At 57.2% G+C, this 19,191-nt stretch overlaps 3 protein-coding genes across 3 annotated transcripts; 1 reads left to right on the top strand and 2 right to left on the bottom strand.

Annotated features, from left to right (window-relative positions):
* The first annotated feature begins 1,387 nt into the window (after positions 1-1,387).
* On the top strand, positions 1,388-5,140 carry LOC127465640 (butyrophilin subfamily 1 member A1-like). The gene is made up of 4 exons (XM_051776151.1): positions 1,388-1,546; positions 2,164-2,286; positions 3,761-3,926; positions 4,608-5,140. Exons 1-4 carry the CDS (start codon positions 1,388-1,390, stop codon positions 5,138-5,140), a joined length of 981 nt encoding a protein of 326 aa, XP_051632111.1.
* A 980-nt stretch (positions 5,141-6,120) lies between these two features.
* LOC127465646 (E3 ubiquitin-protein ligase TRIM7-like) lies at positions 6,121-11,648 on the bottom strand. Its single transcript, XM_051776158.1, has 8 exons — positions 11,176-11,648; positions 9,896-9,991; positions 9,186-9,416; positions 8,383-8,405; positions 8,133-8,248; positions 7,727-7,756; positions 7,166-7,253; positions 6,121-6,685 (listed from the first exon to the last, which is right to left on the bottom strand). The coding sequence occupies exons 1-8, from the start codon at positions 11,608-11,610 to the stop codon at positions 6,292-6,294; spliced, it is 1,413 nt and encodes a 470-aa protein (XP_051632118.1). The 5' UTR covers positions 11,611-11,648; the 3' UTR covers positions 6,121-6,291.
* Positions 11,649-12,541: 893 nt separating this feature from the next.
* On the bottom strand, positions 12,542-18,435 carry LOC127465644 (E3 ubiquitin-protein ligase TRIM39-like). Its single transcript, XM_051776156.1, has 6 exons — positions 17,568-18,435; positions 16,733-16,828; positions 15,683-15,913; positions 14,932-14,954; positions 14,286-14,401; positions 12,542-13,179 (listed from the first exon to the last, which is right to left on the bottom strand). Exons 1-6 carry the CDS (start codon positions 17,976-17,978, stop codon positions 12,659-12,661), a joined length of 1,398 nt encoding a protein of 465 aa, XP_051632116.1. The 5' UTR covers positions 17,979-18,435; the 3' UTR covers positions 12,542-12,658.
* Positions 18,436-19,191: the final 756 nt, after the last annotated feature.

Raw genomic sequence — 19,191 nt, forward strand, 5'->3', positions numbered from 1 at the left:
GTTGGGATGAGCCCCTGCCCATCCTCGAGGTCCCACAGACCCGGGATGAGCCCCCTGCCCATCCCAGGGGTCCCAAAAGATCCGGGATGAGCCCCCTGCCCATCCCAGGGGTCCCACAGACCCGGGATGAGCCCCCTGCCCACCCCAGGGGTCCCAAAAAAGCCAAGATGAGCCCCCTGCCCACCCCAGGGGTCCCAAAAAAGCCAAGATGAGCCCCCTGCCCATCCCAGGGGTCCCAAAAAAGCCAAGATGAGCCCCCTGCCCATCCCAGGGGTCCCACAGCCCCGGGATGAGCCCCCCGCCCATCCCGGTCCCCCCCCGGCCCCTCCCAGATTCCCAAACCCCCTCCCAGGGACCCCCCCCCTTCCCCAGGAGCCGGAATTCCCGGTTTCCCGACTCCCCCCCCCGGAACCCTCCGGGCCGGGCCCTTTTTTTTTTTTTCCCGGGAAAATGCCCAGCGGGATGTTCCCGGCCCGGCTGGGTTGGGTTTCCAGGCTGGTTTTTCCAGGTTTTCCAGGTTTTCCGGGCTCCTTTCCCTTCCCTCGATTCCCAGACGAAGGAGCCGAGCCCGAGGCTCTTTTTTTGGGGCGTTCCCGGGGCTCTTCCCGGTGGGAAAACGTCTGCGGGAGCCGGGAATTTGCATCCCGGGAGAAGGGAATGTACATTCAAAAACCTTCAAAAATCAATGTGCGTTTGAAAAAGAAACGGGTATTTTTTAAAAAAAATAAATGCGACGAGTTCGTTTTTAAATGAAATCCGTTTATCCGTGTAATTTTATTTATAAATTTAGTTTGTATCTATTATTTATTATCTTTATATATATATAGTTTATATATGTTTTAAAAATAAACACGAGTTCATTTTAAATGAAAAACATTTATCCACATAATTTTATTTATAAATTCAGTTTATATATATTACATAGAGAGAGTTTATATATATTTTAAAAATAAATATGAGTTCATTTTAAATGAAATCCGTTTATCCATATAATTTTATTTATAAATTTAGTTTATATATATATTATATATTAATTATATATTATATATTATATATTATATATATATATTATATATATTAAAAATAAATATGAGTTCTTTTTAAATTAGATCCATTTATCCGTATAATTTTATTTATAATTTTTTTTTAATTTATAAATTGAGTTTATATGTATATATATGTATATATATATAATATATATATAGTTTATATATATTTTAAAAAAAATAAACATAAAGAGTTCATTTTAAGCGAAATCCATTTATCCGGGTAATTTTATTTATACATTTATTTATAAATTTAGGGTGGGGTTTTTTTCGGGAAGGGCTGGTTTCCCTCGGGAGCACAGACGGAGCCGCCGCTCCCCCCGAGGGCAGGAGCTCCCGGGATGATAAAAAAACCGGGAATATCGAGGAGGAGGAACCAGGAGCCGCCAGAAGGCTCCACCCGGGCTGGGAAGGAGCAGGAAGGGAAGGATCGGGAAGGGATTGGGGAAGGAATTCCAAGGGAGAGAGGAAGAGTCCGAGCAGGAAAACTGGAGGAGCTGGTGGGTGTCACCCCCTTTTTGGGGACATCGGGGGACCCCCCCGACCCCGGGGAGGTTCCCTCGGGTCCTTTTCCAGCCCTTTCTTCCACGGCCGGGCTGGGAAAAGCGGGAATGTTGGGGCTTCCTGCCCCAATTCGGCAAAATCCTGCCCGAATTCGGCCAAATGATGGGAAAATTCAACCAAATTCTGCCTGAATTTGACAAAATTATGGGAAAATTCAGCCAAATTCTGTTCAAATTTGGCCAAATTATGGAAAAATTCAGCCCAATTCTACCCAAATTCAGCCAAATTCTCCCTAAATTCGTCCAAATTCTGCCCAAATTCAGCCAAATTCTCCCTAAATTCAGCCGAATTCTACCCAGTTTTGGCCGAATTCTGCCCAAATCCCCCCAAATTCTGCCCCAATTCCGGCTGGAACAGCCCCTCCCCTCCCAGCCCCGCCGGGTCGGATTTTCCCCCGCCCCGATTTCCCAAAGAATCCCAGAAAAATCGGGATTTTCCCCTCGGGAAAAGCCTTCCCGCAGATTCCCGAGGGTTTTTCCCACCCGATCCCTCCTTCCTTGGGAATTTAAAAGGGGATTTTTGGGATCTTCTCCCCCCCCCCCCCCTCCAAAAGCTGCAGGACCTGAAAAATGAGCTGGAGAAGCACCAGGAGAGAAATTCCCCCCAAATCCCGGAGATTTCCCGGCTGGAATTCCCGGCCCGGCGGCGGGAAGAGGAGGAGGAAAAGCAGGAGCCGGTGAGGGAATTAATTCCCTTTTTTGGGAACTTTTTCCAGGGGAAAAATCAGAGGGAGGGGTGAAAAAATCGGGAATTCATTCCTTTTATTGGAGGTTTTTTTCAGGGGAAAAATCGGGAATTCATCCATTTTTTTGTGAGCTTTTTTCCAGGGGAAAAAATCAGAGGGAGGGGTGAAAAAATCGGGAATTCATCCTTTTTTTTTGGAGCTTTTTTCCAGGGAAAAAAATCAGAGGGAGGGGTGAAAAAATCGGGAATTCATCCTTTTTTTTTGGAGCTTTTTTCCAGGGAAAAAAATCAGAGGGAGGGGTGAAAAAATCGGGAATTCATCCATTTTTTTTTGGAGTTTTTTTCCAGGGGAAAAAATCGGGAATTCATCCCTTTTTTTGGGAGCTTTTTTTCCAGGGGAAAAAAAATCGGGAATTCATCCCTTTTTTTGGAGGTTTTTCCAGGGGAAAAATCAGAGGGAGGGGTGAAAAAATCCGGGAGGTGGAAGGACGAGGAGAGGGAATTTGAGCCTGGAAAAACGGTGGGAAAAAAGGGAATTAAATGGCTGTGGGAGCGCCGGGATTTTCGGGAATGGCCCCCCCTGAGCCGCTTTTCCTCCTTTTTTCCTCCCCCAGGACTCGAAAAGCTCCGTCAGCAGGTCCGTGGAACCTTCCCCGGGAGGAAAAAAACCTTTCCAGGAGTTTTTTATTCCGGGAGAAAACGGAGGAGGGAAAATTCCCTGGAGCCGCTCCGGGGGAAATGAAGGAATTCTGAGGGGTTTTGGTGGTTCCTGAGAGATTTTTGGTGGTTCCTGAGGGGTTTTGGTGGTTCCTGAATAATTTTTGGAGGTTTCTGAATAATTTTTGGTGGTTCCTGAGGGGTTTTTGGTGGTTCCTGAGGGTGTTTTTGATGGTTCCTGAATAATTTTTGGTGGTTCCTGAATAATTTTTGGTGGTTCCTGAATAATTTTTGGTGATTCCTGAGGGGTTTTTGGTGGTTCCTGAATAATTTTTGGTGATTCCTGAGGGGTTTTTGGTGGTTCCTGAGGGGTTTTTGGTGGTTCCTGAGGGGTTTTTGGTGGTTCCTGAGGGGTTTTTGGTGGTTCCTGAGGGGTTTTTGGAGGTTCCTGAATAATTTTTGGTGGCTCCTGAGGGATTTTTGGTGGCTCCTAAGGGGTTTTTGGTGGTTCCTGAATAATTTTTTGTGGTTCCTGAGGGGTTTTTGGAGGTTCCTGAGGGGTTTTTGGAGGTTCCTGAGGGGTTTTTGGTGGTTCCTGAGGGTTCCTGATGTTTCCTGAAGGGGTTTTGGTGATTCCTGAGGGGTTTTTGGTGGTTCCTGAGGGGTTTTTGGTGGTTCCCGAATAATTTTTGGTGGTTCCTGAGGGGTTTTTGGAGGTTCCTGAGGGGTTTTTGGAGGTTCCTGAGGGGTTTTTGGAGGTTCCTGAGGGGTTTTTGGAGGTTCCTGAGGGTTCCTGATGTTTCCTGAAGGGGTTTTGGTGGTTCCTGAGGGGTTTTTGGTGGTTTTATTTCTTCCCCAGGGGCGGGAAGGTGACTTTCCAGCTGCCCCCGGACGCGGCTGCGGGGTCGGAGGAGCGGATCTGTCACTTCTCCTGGAGGAGCAACGCCCTCAAGGAGACCCTGAGGAAGCTCCAAGGTAATTGGGGAGGGAAAATAAGAGTTTTTGGGGAGGTTTCCACCATGCCAGTGCTTCATTTTGGGGTTCAGATGCTTCGTTTTGGGGTTTCCCTATTTTTGAGGTGCTTCCCATCGTTCCAACGCTTCGTTTTGGGGTTTAGATGCTTCATTTTGGGGTTTCTCTATTTTTGGGATGGTTTCCATCGTGCCAATGCTTCGTTTTGGGGTTTCCCTATTTTTGGGGTGCAGATGCTTCGTTTTGGGGTTTCCCTATTTTAGGGAGGATTCCATTCTGCCAGTGCTTCATTTTGGGGTGCAGATGCTTCGTTTTGGGGTTTCCCTGTTTTTGGGCAGGATTCCTTCAATCCAGTGCTTTGTTTTGGGGTTTCCCTATTTTTGGGGTGCAGATGCTTCGTTTTGGGGTTTCCCTATTTTAGGGAGGATTCCATCCTGTCAGTGCTTCATTTTGGGGTGCAGATGCTTCATTTTGGGGTTTCCCTATTTTAAGAAGGATTCCATTCTGTCAGTGCTTCGTTTTGGGGTGCAGATGCTTCGTTTTGGAGTTTCCCTATTTTTGGGGTGCTTCCCATCATTCCAACTCTTCCTTTTGGGATTGTTCCCACTCCTGGCGATCCCAAACCGATCCCTCCTGCCCCGAGGGTTTCTCATCCCATCTTTTAACCCCCCTTTCCCCCTCCAGCCCCCGTGACCCTGGACCCCGCCACGGCCCACCCCGAGCTGGTGCTGTCGGAGGACGGGAAGAGCGTCCGTCGCGGGCCCGAACCCGCCCGGAACCTTCCGGACAGCCCGGAACGCTTCGACTACTGGCCCTTCGTGCTGGGCCGGCCCGGCTTCGCCTCCGGCCGCCACTGCTGGGCCGTGGACGTGGGGGACGGCGGCGACTGGGCCGTGGGGGTGGCCCGGGACTCGGTGGCCAGGAAGGGCCGGCTGCCCTTGGGCCCCCAGGGCGGGATTTGGGGCCTGGAGCGCTGGGGGGGGCAGCTGAGGGCGCTGACCCCCCGAAAGGTGACCCCCCTGCCCCTGCGGCGGGTGCCCCGCAGGGTCAGCGTCCACCTGGACTACCCCGCGGGCACCGTGGCCTTCTTGGACGGCGAGGAGGGGGCGGGCGGGGGGCTCCTCTTCCTCTTCTCCCGCGCGGCCTTCGCCGGGGAGAGGGTCCGGCCCTGGCTCTGGGTGGTGGGGGCGAGGTCCCAGCTCAGGATCTGCCCCTGAGACGGGGGGGGGGACGGAGGGGTTCCCGGCAGGGACCGGCAAACAGCGCTCGGGGGGCCATCAAAAACCACTCGGGGGCCAGCAAAAATCACTCGGGGACCATCAAAAATCACTTGGGGACCAGCAAAAACCATTTGGGGACCAGCAAAAACCACTTGGGGACCAGCAAAAACCACTCAGAGACCAGCAAAAACCACTCAGGGACCTGCAAACACCACTTGGGGACCAGCAAAAACCACTTGGGGACCAGCAAACACCACTCAGGGACCACCAAAAACCACTCAGGGACCACCAAAACCTCTCAGGGACCACCAAAAACCCCCTCAGGAACCACCAGAACCCCCTCAAGAGCCATCAAAAACACATCAGGGACCACCAAAAACCACTCAGAGACCACCAAAAACCCCTCAGGGACCACCAAAACCCCTCAGGAACCACCAAAACCCCCTCAGGAACCACCCACACAGGGGGGTGGGGGATCTTTTTGGGGGCAAACAGCGGGAACGGGGGTTGGTTTTGATCACCCGAAATTCCAGCCCTCCCCCTTGAACCCAAAGAACACCAGGGACAGAGGGGGATGTTCCAGCCTGGAAACCCTTTTTTACTTCATCGGAGAGAGGAGGGGTCGGGATGTGGGGGGGGGACAGACGTGGCTCTGCTTCCTTTTGGGGTTTCCCCATTTTTGGGGTTGTTCCCATCACGCCAGTGCTTAGTTTTGGTGTTTCCCTATTTTGGGGCAGGATTCCATCATGCCAGTGCTTCCTTTTGGGGTTTCCCTGTTTTTGGGGTGGCTCCCATGGTGTCAGGGTTTCATTTTGGGGTTTCCCTATTTTTGGGGTGGCTCCCATGGTGTTGGTTTCGTTTTGGGGTTTCCCTATTTTTGGGATGGTGCTTTTTTTTTTGGGTTTCCCTATTTTTGGGGTTGTTCCCCTCATCCCAGTGCTTCCTTTTGGGGTTTCCCTATTTTTGGGGTGGTGCTTTTTTTTGGGGGTTTCCCTATTTTTGGGGTGGCTCCCATCGTACCAGTGCTTCCTTTTGGGGTTTCCCTCTTTCCGGGGGGACACCGAGCACGGAGAGAGGGGAAAGACTCAGGCAGCCAGCCCTGGAAACAGGGGGGACCCCCCTGACTCCCCCACCCCCGGGGGGGACCCTCAGGGGCACAGGGCGATCCGGGCGCCCTCTCCCCACACCAGGAACCAGGGGTGCACCCTCCGCCCCCCGAACGCCGCCGCGGGGAAGGCGAAGATCAGCGCCCTCCTCTCGGCGTCCAAAAACGCCACCCGGCCCCCGTCGTGGTCCAGGGACACCCTCACCCTCCTGGGCACCCTCACCCGGGCCAGGGGCACCCGCTCCAGGGCCGTGAGCGCCCAGAGCTGCCCCTGGCACAGCCCCATGGACCACAGCTCGCCCGGGGGGCTCTCCGGGGCCACCCCCAGCGCCCACGAGCCCCGCGGTGACACCTCCACGTCCCAGCAGCACAGCCCGGAGGCGACACCCGGGTGGCCCCGCACAGAGGGGTCGGGGCCGGGGTCGGGGGAGCCCGAGGGGGGGGCCGGGGAGGGGTAGGAGGGGTCGGGACCCTCCTGGGGAGGGTCTTCGAGGGGTTCTGGGAAGGGGTAGGAGGGGTTGGAAGGGTCGGGACCCTCCTGGGGGGGGTCCTCGGGGGGTTCCGGGAAGGGGTAGGAGGGGTAGGAGGGGTCGGGACCCTCCTGGGGGGGGTCCTCGGGGGGGTCCGGGAAGGGGTAGGAGGGGTTGGAAGGGTCGGGACCCTCCTGAGGGGGGTCCTCGGGGGCTTCTGGGAAGGGGTAGGAGGGGTAGGAGAGGTTGGAGGGGTCGGGACCCTCCTGGGGGGGGTCCTCGGGGGGGTCTGGGAAGGGGTAGGAGGGGTTGAAGGAGTTGGGGTTGGGACCCTCCTGGGGAGGGTCCTCAAGGGGTTCCAGGGAGAGGTCGGAGGGGTCGAGACCCTCTTCGGGGGGGTCCTCGAGGGGATCCTCGGGGGTCTCCTCTGGGGGGTCCTCAGGGGGGTCCCGGGGGGGTTCCCAGCTCACGCTGCGGCCGTCGGGGGCCACCAGGAGCTGCGGGTGGGCCGTGGAGGGGTCCAGGGTCACCACAACTGCCGGGGGGGGGGGAAAAGAGAGGGATGATCCCGAGGGAACCTCCCGGACCGACCACCCCCCATCCCGCTCCTCCGGCGCTTCCCGGGAGGATTCCCTGAGTCCTCGGGGAGTTTTTCCCACTGGGGAGGATTCCCTGATTCCTCAGGAAGTTTTTCCCACCCAGAAAGGATTCCCTGATTCCTTAGGAAGTTTTTCCCTCTTGGGGAGGATTTCCTGAGTCCTCAGGGAGTTTTTCCCTCCCTTCCCTGATTCCTCGGGGAGTTTTTCCCACCCCGGGAGGATTCCCTGGTTCCTCAGGAATTTTTTCCCTCCCAGAGAGAATTCCCTGGTTCCTCAGGAAATTTTTCCCACTGGGGAGGATTCCCTGATTCCTCAGGAATTTTTTCCCTCCCAGAGAGAATTCCCTGATTCCTCAGGGAGTTTTTCCCACTGGGGAGGATTCCCTGATTCCTTGGAGATCCAAACTTACTCTTTTCGGGCAACTCGAACATCAGGATGTCTGGAAAGGGGGGGGAGGGCAGAGACACGTTAATTGATATCGGATTTATTAATTGGTGAGTCGTCAATAAATTGTTTGTACCTTAGAAATAAAACTGCAATAAAATAAAACGGCAATAATATCGCAATAAATCAAAGAAATAAAATATACCTTATAAATAAAATACATATAATAAACCTTAGAAATATGCCTTATAAATATATCCTTATAAATATAAATTTACCTCATAAATAAAATTGCAATAAAATAAAATTGTGATCAAATGCACCCTAAGTAAACAAATATAATTTAATGCCACACACCTCTATAACAAACCTAATAAACACATAAAATTCCATCTAATTAATGTAAAAATACAATATAACCCCCACGATACCTTGGAAGCTCCTCAGGGTCTCCTCCAGGACAAGATTTTTCTCCCGGAATTTTCCGATTTTCTTTTCCAGCCGCGGGAGAGGCGACGGGGGCAGCTGGGAATGTTCATTTGGGAACCTTGGGAAGGAGGGAGGGAGGAATTTAGGGGAGCCCCAGGAACCCCCTGACCCCAAATCCCGATATTTTGGGCCTCCGAGGGAGATCCAAGCCCCAAATCCCAGCCTGGAAAAGTCGGGAATTCCCATCCGTGCCTGCTCAGGGTGCTGCCGATGTCCTGGAAAAGGAGAGAGAGGGAAGAGGGAATTCAGGGAATGGGGCTTGGAATTCAGGGAATGGGGCTTGAGATCAGGGAAACATTAAAATGGGAGGAGAGAGAGGGAAGAGGGAATTTGGGAATGGGGCTTGGAATCGGGGAAAGGTTAAAGTGGAAGGAGAGAAAGAGGGAAGAGGGAATTTGGGAACAGGGCTTGGAATCAGGGAGAGGTTAAAATGGGAGGAGAGAGAGGGAAGAGGGAATTCAGGGAATGGGGCTTGGAATTCAGGGAATGGGGCTTGGGATTGGGGAAAGGTTAAAATGGGAGGAGAGAAAGAGGGAAGAGGGAATTCAGGGAATGGGGCTTGGAATTCAGGGAATGGGGCTTGGAATCAAGGAAAGGTTAAAATGGGAGATTCCCGAGGCCATGGGGTGGATTCAGGGAAAGGTTAAAATGGGAGAGGAGAGAGAGGGAAGAGGGAATTCAGGAATGGGGCTTGGAATTCGGGAAAGGTTAAAGTGGGAGGAGAGAAACAGGGAAGAGGGAATTCAGGGAATGGGTTTTGGAATCGGGGAAATAAAGTGGGAGGAGAGAGAGGGAAGAGGGAATTTGGGAACGGGGCTTGGAATCAGGGGAATGTTAAAGTGGGAGGAGAGAGAGGGAAGAGGGAACTCGGGAACAGAGCTTGGATTCAGGGAAAGGTTAAAATGGGAGTAGATTCCCGAGTCCCTGGGGTGGATTCAAGGAGGAGATTCCCGAGTCCCTGGGGTGGATTCCCAGCTCCATCCCTCCCCCCTCACCTGCAGGAAGGTCCTGGTGGGTTCCCGGCGCTTCTCCTCCAGCTCCCGGATCCGGGATTCCAGCCGGGAGATCTCCTGGGTCAGGCTGGTCAGGTTTTCCTCCTGCTCCTTCTCCAGCTCCGTCTCCAGGCGCCGGAGCCGGGCCAGGAGCCGCCGGGCGTGATCCTCCAGGGACACACGGAGCCCTTGGAAGTGGCCGAGGATCCTCTGCCGCTCGCGTTCCGTCTGCTCCTGCGGGAACGGGGACGGGATTCGGTACTGGGGGAGGGATCCCGAGCCCAGGGATGGCCCCCCACCCCCAAATCCAACACGAGACCCCCCCCCATGTTTCCAAGCAGCGAGATCCCGGATTTCCCGAGGAATCAAGTCCTGAAATTCCCAAGCAGTGAGATCCCGGATTTCCCAAGGAAGTAAATCCCAAAATTCCCAAGCAGCAAGATCCCGAATTTCCCAGGGAAGCGAATCCCGAATTTCCCAAGGAATCAAATCCCAAAATTCCCAAGCAGTGAGATCCCGAATTTCCCAAGGAATCAAGTCCTGAAATTCCCAAGCAGTGAGATCCCGGATTTCCCAAGGAAGTAAATCCCAAAATTCCCAAGCAGCAAGATCCCGAATTTCCCAAGGAATCAAATCCCAAAATTCCCAAGCGTTGAGATCCCGAAATTCCCGAGGAATCCGATCCCGCCCCCTCCTCCGCTCGGCAGATTTACCAAACACTCCCAGTTTTTCCTCATTTCGGCCTCCCGGAATTCCAGGAGTCTGTCCCTGTCTTCCCTCAGGATTTGCAGCCGGGCCTGGAGCTGTGCCTGAGGGGGGAGGGAAAAGCAGGAAAGGCCCAGAATTCTCTGGAAATTTGGGACAATCCCCCCAAAAAACCACCCTGGGGAGGGGGTTCCGCTCCAGGGCCAGGAAAAAATTCCCTTTTTTTTTGGTTGCCCACATTCCCGCTGGTTTAGGGGTGAAGCACCAGAGGCTGGAAGAGGTTGGGGACCTAAATCCCTCCAGGAACAGGGAGAGGAGGGTCTGGGAATTCTGGGAGAGGGGATGGATCCCGGTTTTCAGCCCAGGAGGTGGGAGCGGGTGGAGGCCTGGAGCTGGGGGGGAGGCGGTTGGGAATTCCCAGGAATTTGGGGGGTCCCCTCCCGCCTCCCTTCTCAGCTCCCCCCTCCTCGGGCACCGCTTTGTGCCGAGGGAGAAGGGACAGAACGGGAAAATCCGGGCTGGGAAAGGCCCAGGGATGGATCAGGAGTCCAAAAAGGGATCAGGAGTCCAGCAGGGATGGATCAGGAATCCAAACATGGATCAGGAGCCCAGCAGGGATGGATCAGGAATCCAAACATGGATCAGGAGCCCAGCCATGGATCAGGAGTCCAACAGGGATGGATCAGGAATCCAAACATGGATCAGGAGCCCAGCCATGGATCAGGAGTCCAACAGGGATGGATCAGGAATCCGAACATGGATCAGGAGTCCAACAGGGATGGATCAAGAGTCCAGTCATGGATCAGGAATCCAACCATGGATGGATCAGGAATCCAGCCATGGATCAGGAATCCAACCATGGATCAGGAGTCCAACAGGGATGGATCAGGAATCCAACCATGGACCAGGAATCCAACCATGGACCAGGAATCCAACCATGGATCAGGAGTCCAACCATGGATCAGGAATCCAACCATGGATCAGGAATCCAACCAGGGATGGATCAGGAATCCAACCATGGACCAGGAGTCCAACCATGGACCAGGAGTCCAACCATGGATCAGGAGCCCAACAGGGATGGACCAGGAGTGCAGCCAGGGATGGACCAGGACTCCAACCATGGACCAGGAGTCCCACCACACCCAAACCCCCCCGTACCAACCCCACAAAGTGGGGGGAACCACCCCCTTCCACCCCCTAACGCGCCAGAGGGGCAGCTCTGGGGAGTCATTTCCACCCCGGGCCAGGGCAGGGGGTCCCCCAGAACCCCCCTTTCCCCCCCCCTTACCTCATACTCGCCCCTGGCCTCCCCCAGGCTCACCAGGGTGTGAGCTCGATGGACGCGGGACTCCCGGCACACCCCGCACAGCAGCGCTTCGTCCTCCCTGCAGAACACCCGGAGCGGCTCCCGGTGCTTCCCGCAGCCTTCCTCCTCCTCCTCCTCCTCCTCTCTGCCCCCCAGGCCGAGCCCGCGGGCGATGGCGAGCAGCGTGGCGAGCTCCCGGCTGGGGCGGAGGCTCCGCTCCGGGGCCGGCTCCCGGCAGCGGGGGCAGGGGAAGGTGTCGGTGGCCCGTTCCCAGCGCCGCTCGATGCACCCCCGGCAGAAGGTGTGGCCGCAGTGGATGGACACGGGGTCGCGGAACAGCTCCAGGCACACGGGGCAGGAGGCCTCGGGGGGCAGCCGGGACGGGGGGGACCCCCGGGATGGGGGAGCCGCTTTCATCGGGGGCGAGCGTGGAGCGAGGGGAGGCGTCCCCTGGATGTCACCTCCCTCCTGTCACCCCCTCCTGTCACCCTTTCCTGTCACCCCCTCCTGTCACCCCTTCCTGTCACCCCTCCTGTCACCCTTTCCTGTCACCCCCTCCTGTCTCACCTCCCTGTCACCACATCCCTGTCACCACATCCAACCAACCCCTTCCTGCCACCCCCCTTCCTGTCACCCCTCTCTGTCACCCTTTCCTGTCACCCCCTCCCTGTCACCCCCCTCCTGTCACCCTTTCCCGTCACCCCCTCTCTGTCACCCCCTCCTGTCGCCCCCTCCCGTCACCCCACTCTAAATCTCCCTCCTGACCCCGCGCCCGGTGAGAATTCCCGGTGATTAACGCGCCCTTAATTAACGGCTCGTTTAGAGGGGCGCCCCCCCCCCAAAAAAAAAAAAAATCGACCTTTTTTTTCCCACACGAACCCAAAATAAAGTTGTTTTTTCCGAGCCCGAAAGTTTCACTCTGAGTGTCCCGAGCTCGACGGGGGAAAACTCGAGGTGAGAATTTTTGCCACCGAGCCCCTTCCTGCGCCGAAAGGAGAAGTGAAAGGACCCGTAAAAAGAGGATTTGCGAGTAAAAGGGCTCGTAATTAAAAGGTTTGACCGGAGGGGTCACGGGGACGAGGGGGGGGGGTCACAGGGACAGGGCGGGTCATGGGGACAGCACGAACTGTCCCCCCCCGCCCGGGCAGAGCAGAAAATCTCTGGGATCGGGATCGTCTCAGACTTGTTTCTTCTCGTCCACAGAAACGCCGGGAAAAGGGGGATTTTCCACCCCAAAATCCCTCTCGGTGGGCGAGGCAGGATAGGGGGGGCCACAGGAACAGGGGGGGGTCACGGGCACAGCACGAACTGTCCCCCCCTGCCCAGGCAGAGCAGAAAATCTCTGGGATCGGGATCGTCCCGAACTTGTTCCTTCTCGTCGATGGAAACGCCGGGAAAAGGGGGATTTTCCGGGAGCGGGGGGGGGTCACGGGGACTGGGGAGGGGGTCACGGGGACCGGGGGGGTCACGGGCACAGCGTGAACTGCCCCCCCCTGCCCAGGCAGAGCAGGGGGAGGACCCTCTCCCCCCCGAAGCTCGTCGGGGGGTACGCGAACATCGGCGCCCCCTCCCCGCCCTCGAAAAAGGCCACTCGCCCCCCCTCGTAGTCCAGGAAGACCCCCACCACCCGGGGGGGGTCCCGCAGGGCCAGGGGCACGGCGGGCGAGGCCAGGGCTTGGCAGCGGCTCCCGCACTGCCCCACGGCCCAAATGCCCCCCCCGGGCTGGACGCGGAGCCGCCCCTTCCTGGGCACCGACTCCTTGGCCACCCCCAGCGCCCAGGCCGCCCCCCCGGCCCCCACCTCCACCCGCCAGAAGTGGCGGCCCGAGGTGAAGCCCTGCAGGGCCAGCACGCAGCGGGACGAGTCGAAGCGTTTGGGGTGGTCGGGGAGGGGCCGGCGGGCCCCCCCGTCCCAGCGGACCCGCTTCCCGTCCGCGGACAGCAGCAGCCGGGGGTGGGCAGTGTCCGGGTCCAGCGTCAGGCTCGCTGGGGAGGGAATTTGGGGGGGTTAGGGGGGTTATAGGGGCAGCCGGGGGTGGGCAGTGTCCGGGTCCAGCGTCAGGCTCGCTGGGGAGGGAATTTGGGGGGGTTAGGGGGGGTTTGGGGGGGTTTGGGGGGTTGTAGGGGCAGCCGGGGGTGGGCAGTGTCCGGGTCCAGCGTCAGGCTCGCTGGGGAGGGAATTTGGGGGGGTTAGGGGGGTTATAGGGGCAGCCGGGGGGTGGGCAGTGTCCGGGTCCAGCGTCAGGCTCGCTGGGGAGGGAATTCGGGGGGCTTAGGGGGGGGTTGGGGGGTTCTAGGGGCGGCCGGGGGTGGGCAGTGTCCGGGTCCAGCGTCAGGCTCGCTGGGGAGGGAATTTGGGGGGGTTAGGGGGGGTTTGGGGGGTTCTAGGGGAGGGCTGGGGGGGTCTGGGGGGGGGTGGATGGGGTGGGAGTGGGTTGGGAGGGTGGGGAAGGCGAGGGAGGGAGAGGAGGGAAAATGTTGGAGGGAGAGGAAGGGAAACAAGGGAGGGAGAGGAGGAAAGACAAAGGAGAGGAGGGAAAACAAGGGAGAGGAAAAGATAAGGGGGAGGAGGAAAAGCAATGGAGGGAGAGGAGAAAAAATATTGGAGGGAGAGGAAGGGAAAACAAGGGAGGGAGAGGAGGAAAGACAAAAAAGGGAAAGTAGAAAAGACAGTGGAAGGAAGAAGAGGAAAAACAAGGGAGGGAGAGGAGGAAAGACAGCAGAGAGAGCTTGGTTTGGGGCCAAAGAGAGTCCTGAGTGGGGATGGTTTTGCTGCTCCATTGGGAAGAGGGAAGGAATCCTCGGGTGACTTCCCTCTCCCGAGTTCCCACCTGGGAACCTTTGGGATTTCTCACCCCTGGGAAGTTCCCACGTATGGAAATATTTGGGATTTTTACCCCTGGGAAGTTCCCACGTGTGGAAATATTTGGGATTTCTCACCTCTGGGAAGTTTCCACATGGAAAACTTCAGGATTTTCTCCCCTGGGAAGTTCCCACGTGGAAATATTTGGGATTTTCTCCCCTGGGAGGTGGTTTCTGGAGGTGGCACCGACCCAGCCCCACTTCCAGCCCCTTCCCTGTCCTTTTCCTACCTTGGAATGTCATCAGCACCTCCCTGAGGGCCACCTTGGGCCGGGGCAGCCCCGGGAGCTGCTCCCCCAGCTCGGGGGGTGTCTCCTCTGGCTCCTGGGCATTCTCCTCCTCCAGCCTGGGGAAAAAAGGTTAATTCCAGATTCCCTCCCACCCGGGGGGACCCCTCAGCCCTTAAAATTCCTCTATTTTAGCTGCTGGCTCCCGATTTTTGGCGGGATGAGGAGGAAAAGCTCGTCCCTGCGGGACCAGGGGGGTTTTCAGGGGTCACAGAGGGGCAGCAGCAGAGGGAGAGTTGACCTTCACCACCCTCCTCGGACCTTTGGGGTGTCCTGGTTGCATCCCACGTGTCCCTGTCATGGGGGGTCACAGATTTTGGGGTCTGGGGGGGTTTTTTTGGGGGTTTTGGGGTTTTTTGGGGGGTTTTGGGTTTTTTGGGGGGGTTGGGGTTTTTTGGGGGGTTTTGGGGGTTTTTTGGGGGGGGTTGGGGTTTTTTTGGGGGGTTTTGGGGTTTTTTTGGGGGGTTTTGGGGGTTTTTTTGGGGGGTTTTGGGGTTTTTTGGGGGGTTTTGGGGTTTTTTTTTGGGGGGGTTTGGGGTCCACCAGGCACAGGGAAAACAACACGAGCGTGGAAGGAGGAGCCACAAACCTGCTCAGGATTTCTCTGCTGCCCTAAAAGAGAGGGGGAGAGACGGAAAACCAGGTCAGAGCAGTGTCAGAGCGGGGTACAAACAACCAGGGAGGCCACGGGGGGGACCTGGGGGTGACCCCCGGGGCTCTGCTCTGCCCAAATGACGGGTTTGGGGCCATCCCCGAGAGGGGACCTGGGCGAGGTCGCGGCTCCTTGATGTCCTCACCCCCCCTTTGATGTGCCGGGAGGGTGTTCCTGCTGCTAACGAGCTCCTAACGAGCTCCTCTGCTCCTTTAAAATCCCGAACTTGGGAGAAAAGCTCGGAAAGATGCGTTTTATGGCGAGTTTTTGGGGCAGGGCTCGGGGAAACCTATCGGGGTGGAAGTCTAGGGGGTCCCTTCCCACCCAAACCACGATCCTGGGGTTCCATTTGGGATTCCCTCGGCTCGGGGGCCGGTGGCCAAGGGTCTCCCGGGGATAATTTGGGAGAAAAGCTCGGAAAGATGCATTTTATGTGAAGATTTTGGGGCAGGATTCAGGGAAACCCATCGGGGTGGAAGTCTAGGGGGGTCCCTTCCCACCCCAAAACACGATCCGGGGTTCCATTTGGGATTCCCTTGGCTCGGGGTCTCAATCCTGGGGTTCCATTTGGGATTCCCTTGGGGTCTCAATCCTGGGGTTCCATTTGGGATTCCCTCGGGGTCTCAGTCCCGGGGTTCCATTTGGGATTCCCTGGGCTCGGGGGTCTCTGGGAATCCCGGGATCCCACCTCCAGGAGCTCCCAGGGCGGCTGCCGACACTTCTCCTCCAGCTCCCGGATCCTGTCGGCGAGGTCGGAGATCCGCTCCGAGATCCTGCCGATGTTCCCCTCCTGCTTCCCGAGGATTTCCCGCTCCAGCTTTTCCAGCCGGGCCAGAAGGAGCCGCTCCTGCCCTTCCAGGAGCCGCCGCAGCTCCCGCATTTGGGACACGACCTTCCTCCTCTCGGCGTCCACCCGCTCCTGCGGCGGGGAAAAAACACCCGGGGACATTCCAGGGGGTGATTCCTCCCGGGAAAAATACCCGGGGACATTCCAGGGGGTGATTCCTCCCGGGAAAAAATACCCGGGGACATTCCGAGGGGTGATTCCTCCCGGGAAAAATACCCGGAGTCATTCCGAGGGGTGATTCCTCCCGGCCAGGAATTCCAGAGGAATTCCCATCTTAAATTAAGGCGCTTTTTTTTGTTTTTGGGGTTTTTTTTACCCGTTTCCAGCTGCCGGGAAAGGACTTTTCTGATCTTTGTACTTTGGACGGCAAGGGAAGGTGGAAAATAAACCCGTAAATGGATTAGTCAGAGATCGGGGGGAGGGAAAACGAGGCGAGAAAGGGGCAGTCGGGTGATTCCTGTTTTCCCTGAGGATTGATAAGGGGGAATCTGGGAATGTGTCCCACTTGTGGGAGAAAAAGATCCACAACAACCTGTCGAAAATCCGGGTTTAAGTTGGATTTTGGGAAGAAGTTTTTCCCTGGCAGGCGCAGAAGTGTCTCCACATCCATGGGAAGGTTTGGGAAGGTTTGGGAAGGGAAGGTTTGGGAAGGGAAGGTTTGGGGAGGGAAGGTTTGGGAAGGGAAGGTTTGGGGAGGGAAGGTTTGGGAAGGTTTGGGAAGGGAAGGTTTGGGAAGGTTTGGGAAGGTTTGGGAAGGTTTGGGAAGGTTTGGGAAGGTTTGGGAAGGTTTGGGAAGGGAAGGTTTGGGAAGGGAAGGTTTGGAAGGAAGGGAAGGGAAGGGAAGGGAAGGTTTGGGAAGGGGTAAATCCATCACCACCCAGGGCCACTCACGAGCAATTCCAGGCTCTTCCCTTCCTCGGCCGCCTTCATCCCCTGCAGCTTCTCCCTCCTGTTCTGGAGGAGCCGCAGGTGGGCCTGGAGTTTCTCCTGGGTGGAAAAGGAGGAACCCCCGGTCGGCGCCTTTCCCTCCTCCGGCCGATCCATGCGGGATCAGGGAGGGGGCGATTCCCACCCGGCGATGCCCGGAGCGGATGGAAGGCGGATGTGCCCGAGGAAAACAACCCTGCCCCCGTCTCCTCCTCCTCCTCCTCCTCCCGGGGACACCAGGGACACTTCCCAACCCTGGGACACCTCCCACCTTGGGACACCTCCCACCCTGGGACACCTCCCACCCTGGGACACCTCTCACCTTGGAACACCTCCCAGCTTGGGATAACCTCCCACCTCGGGACACCTCCCACCTTGGGATAACCTCCCACCCTGGGATAACCTCCCACCCTGGGATAACCTCCCACCTTGGGACACCTCCCACCTCGGAACACCTCCCACCTTGGAACACCTCCCAACCCTGGGATAACCTCCCACCTTGGGATAACCTCCCACCCTGGGATAACCTCCCACCTTGGGACACCTCCCACCTCGGAACACCTCCCACCTTGGAACACCTCCCAACCCTGGATAACCTCCCACCTTGGGATAACCTCCCACCCTGGGACACCTCCCACCCTGGGATAATCTCCCACCCTGGGATAATTTCCCACCTCGGAACACCTCCCAACCCTGGGATAACCTCCCACCCTGGGATAACCTCCCACCTTGGGATAACCTCCCACCCTGGGATAATTTCCCACCTCGGAACACCTCCCAACCCGGGATAACCTCCCACCTTCCTCTCCTCGGCCGCCTCCTCGATGGGCACCGCGGCGTGGAGCCGGTGTGGAGGAGACCCCCGGCACTTGAGGCACAGGGGGGTCTCCTCCTCCTCGCAGAAGAGCTTCAGCCCCTCGCCGTGCCTCGGGCAGAGCCGCTCCCCGGCCCGGGGCACCCTCGGGCTGAGCCGGCGGGCCATGTCCAGCAGCTTGGCCAGCTCCCGGCTGGGTCTCAGCCCCCGCTCCGGCGCCGTCTCCCGGCACCGGGGGCAGGGAAAAGCCCCCCCGGAGCCCTCCCAGCGCCGCTCGATGCACCCCCGGCAGAAGGTGTGGCCGCAGTGGATGGACACCGGGTCGCGGAACAGCTCCAGGCACAGCGGGCACGAGGCCTCGGGGGGAAGGAGCACGGAGGGACCCCCCTGGGCCATGGGGGGCGAGGAGGAGGAGGAGGAAGGCAGGAGGAGGAGGAGGAGGAGGAGAGGAGGAAGGCAGGAGGAGGAGAAGAGGAGGAGGAGGAGGAAGGCAGGAGGAGGAGAGAAGGAGGAAGGCAGGAGGATGAGGAGGAGGAGGAAGAGGAGGAGAGAAGGAGGAAGGCAGGAGGAAGCAGGAGGAAGAGGAGGAGGAAGGCAGGAGGAGGAAGGCAGGATGAGGAGGAGGAAGAGGAGGAAGGCAGGAGGAGGAGGAGGAGGTGGAGGAGGAGGAGGAAGGCAGGAGGAGGAAGAGGAGAAGAGGAGGAGGAGGAAAGCAGGAGGAGGCAGGAGGAGGAGGAGGAGGAAGGCAGGATGAGGATGAGGAGGAAGGCAGGAGGAGGCAGGAGGAGGAGGAAGGTAGGAGGAGGAAGAGGAGAAGAGGAGGAGGAGGAAAGCAGGAGGAGGCAGGAGGAGGAGGAGGAGGAGGAGGAGGAGGAGGAGGAGGAGGAAGGCAGGATGAGGATGAGGAGGAGGAAGAGGAGGAGGAAGGCAGGAGGAGGATGAGGAGGAGGAAGAGGAGGAGGAAGGCAGGATGAGGAGAAAGAGAGAAGGAGGAAGGCAGGAGGAGGAGGAGGAGGAAGAGGAGGAGGAGGAGGAGGAGGAAGAGGAGGAGGAGGATGACGGTGCTGGTTTCACTTTCCGCTGCCCCAGAGGCTGCTCCTCTTCCTGCCTGCAGGTGCCTCGGCCCCGGGGGAGGAGAGAGGGAGCTCGGACTAATCGGGTTTGAGCTCAGACCAACCAGGGGACCCGGGATCCATCGGGGTCAAATCCTGGGCTGCATCCATTGGAGCCAGATCCCAAAAATCCAGAGGGATCAGATCCTGGGCTCCATCCATCAGAGCCACAACCCAAAATCCATCGAGATCGAGTCCCAAGGTCCATCAGGGTCACATCCTGTGCTCCATCTGTCGGAGTCACATCCCAAAAATCCATCAGGATTGGATACCAGGGTCCATCCATCAGAGCCACATCCCAAAAATCCATTGGGATCGGATCCCAGTGTCCATTGGGGTCACATCCTGGGCTCCATCCATCAGAGCCACATCCCAAAAATCCATCGGGATCAGGTCCTGGGATCCATCAAGGTCACATCCTGGGCTCCATCCATGGGAGCCACATCCCAAAAATCCATCAGGATCGAGTCCCGGGGTCCATCCATCAGAGCCATATC

Source organism: Manacus candei, unplaced genomic scaffold (genome assembly GCF_025592945.1).
Source record: "Manacus candei isolate 608988 ecotype Guabito, Panama unplaced genomic scaffold, ASM2559294v1 h1tg000455l, whole genome shotgun sequence".
Lineage (NCBI taxonomy): Eukaryota > Metazoa > Chordata > Aves > Passeriformes > Pipridae > Manacus > Manacus candei.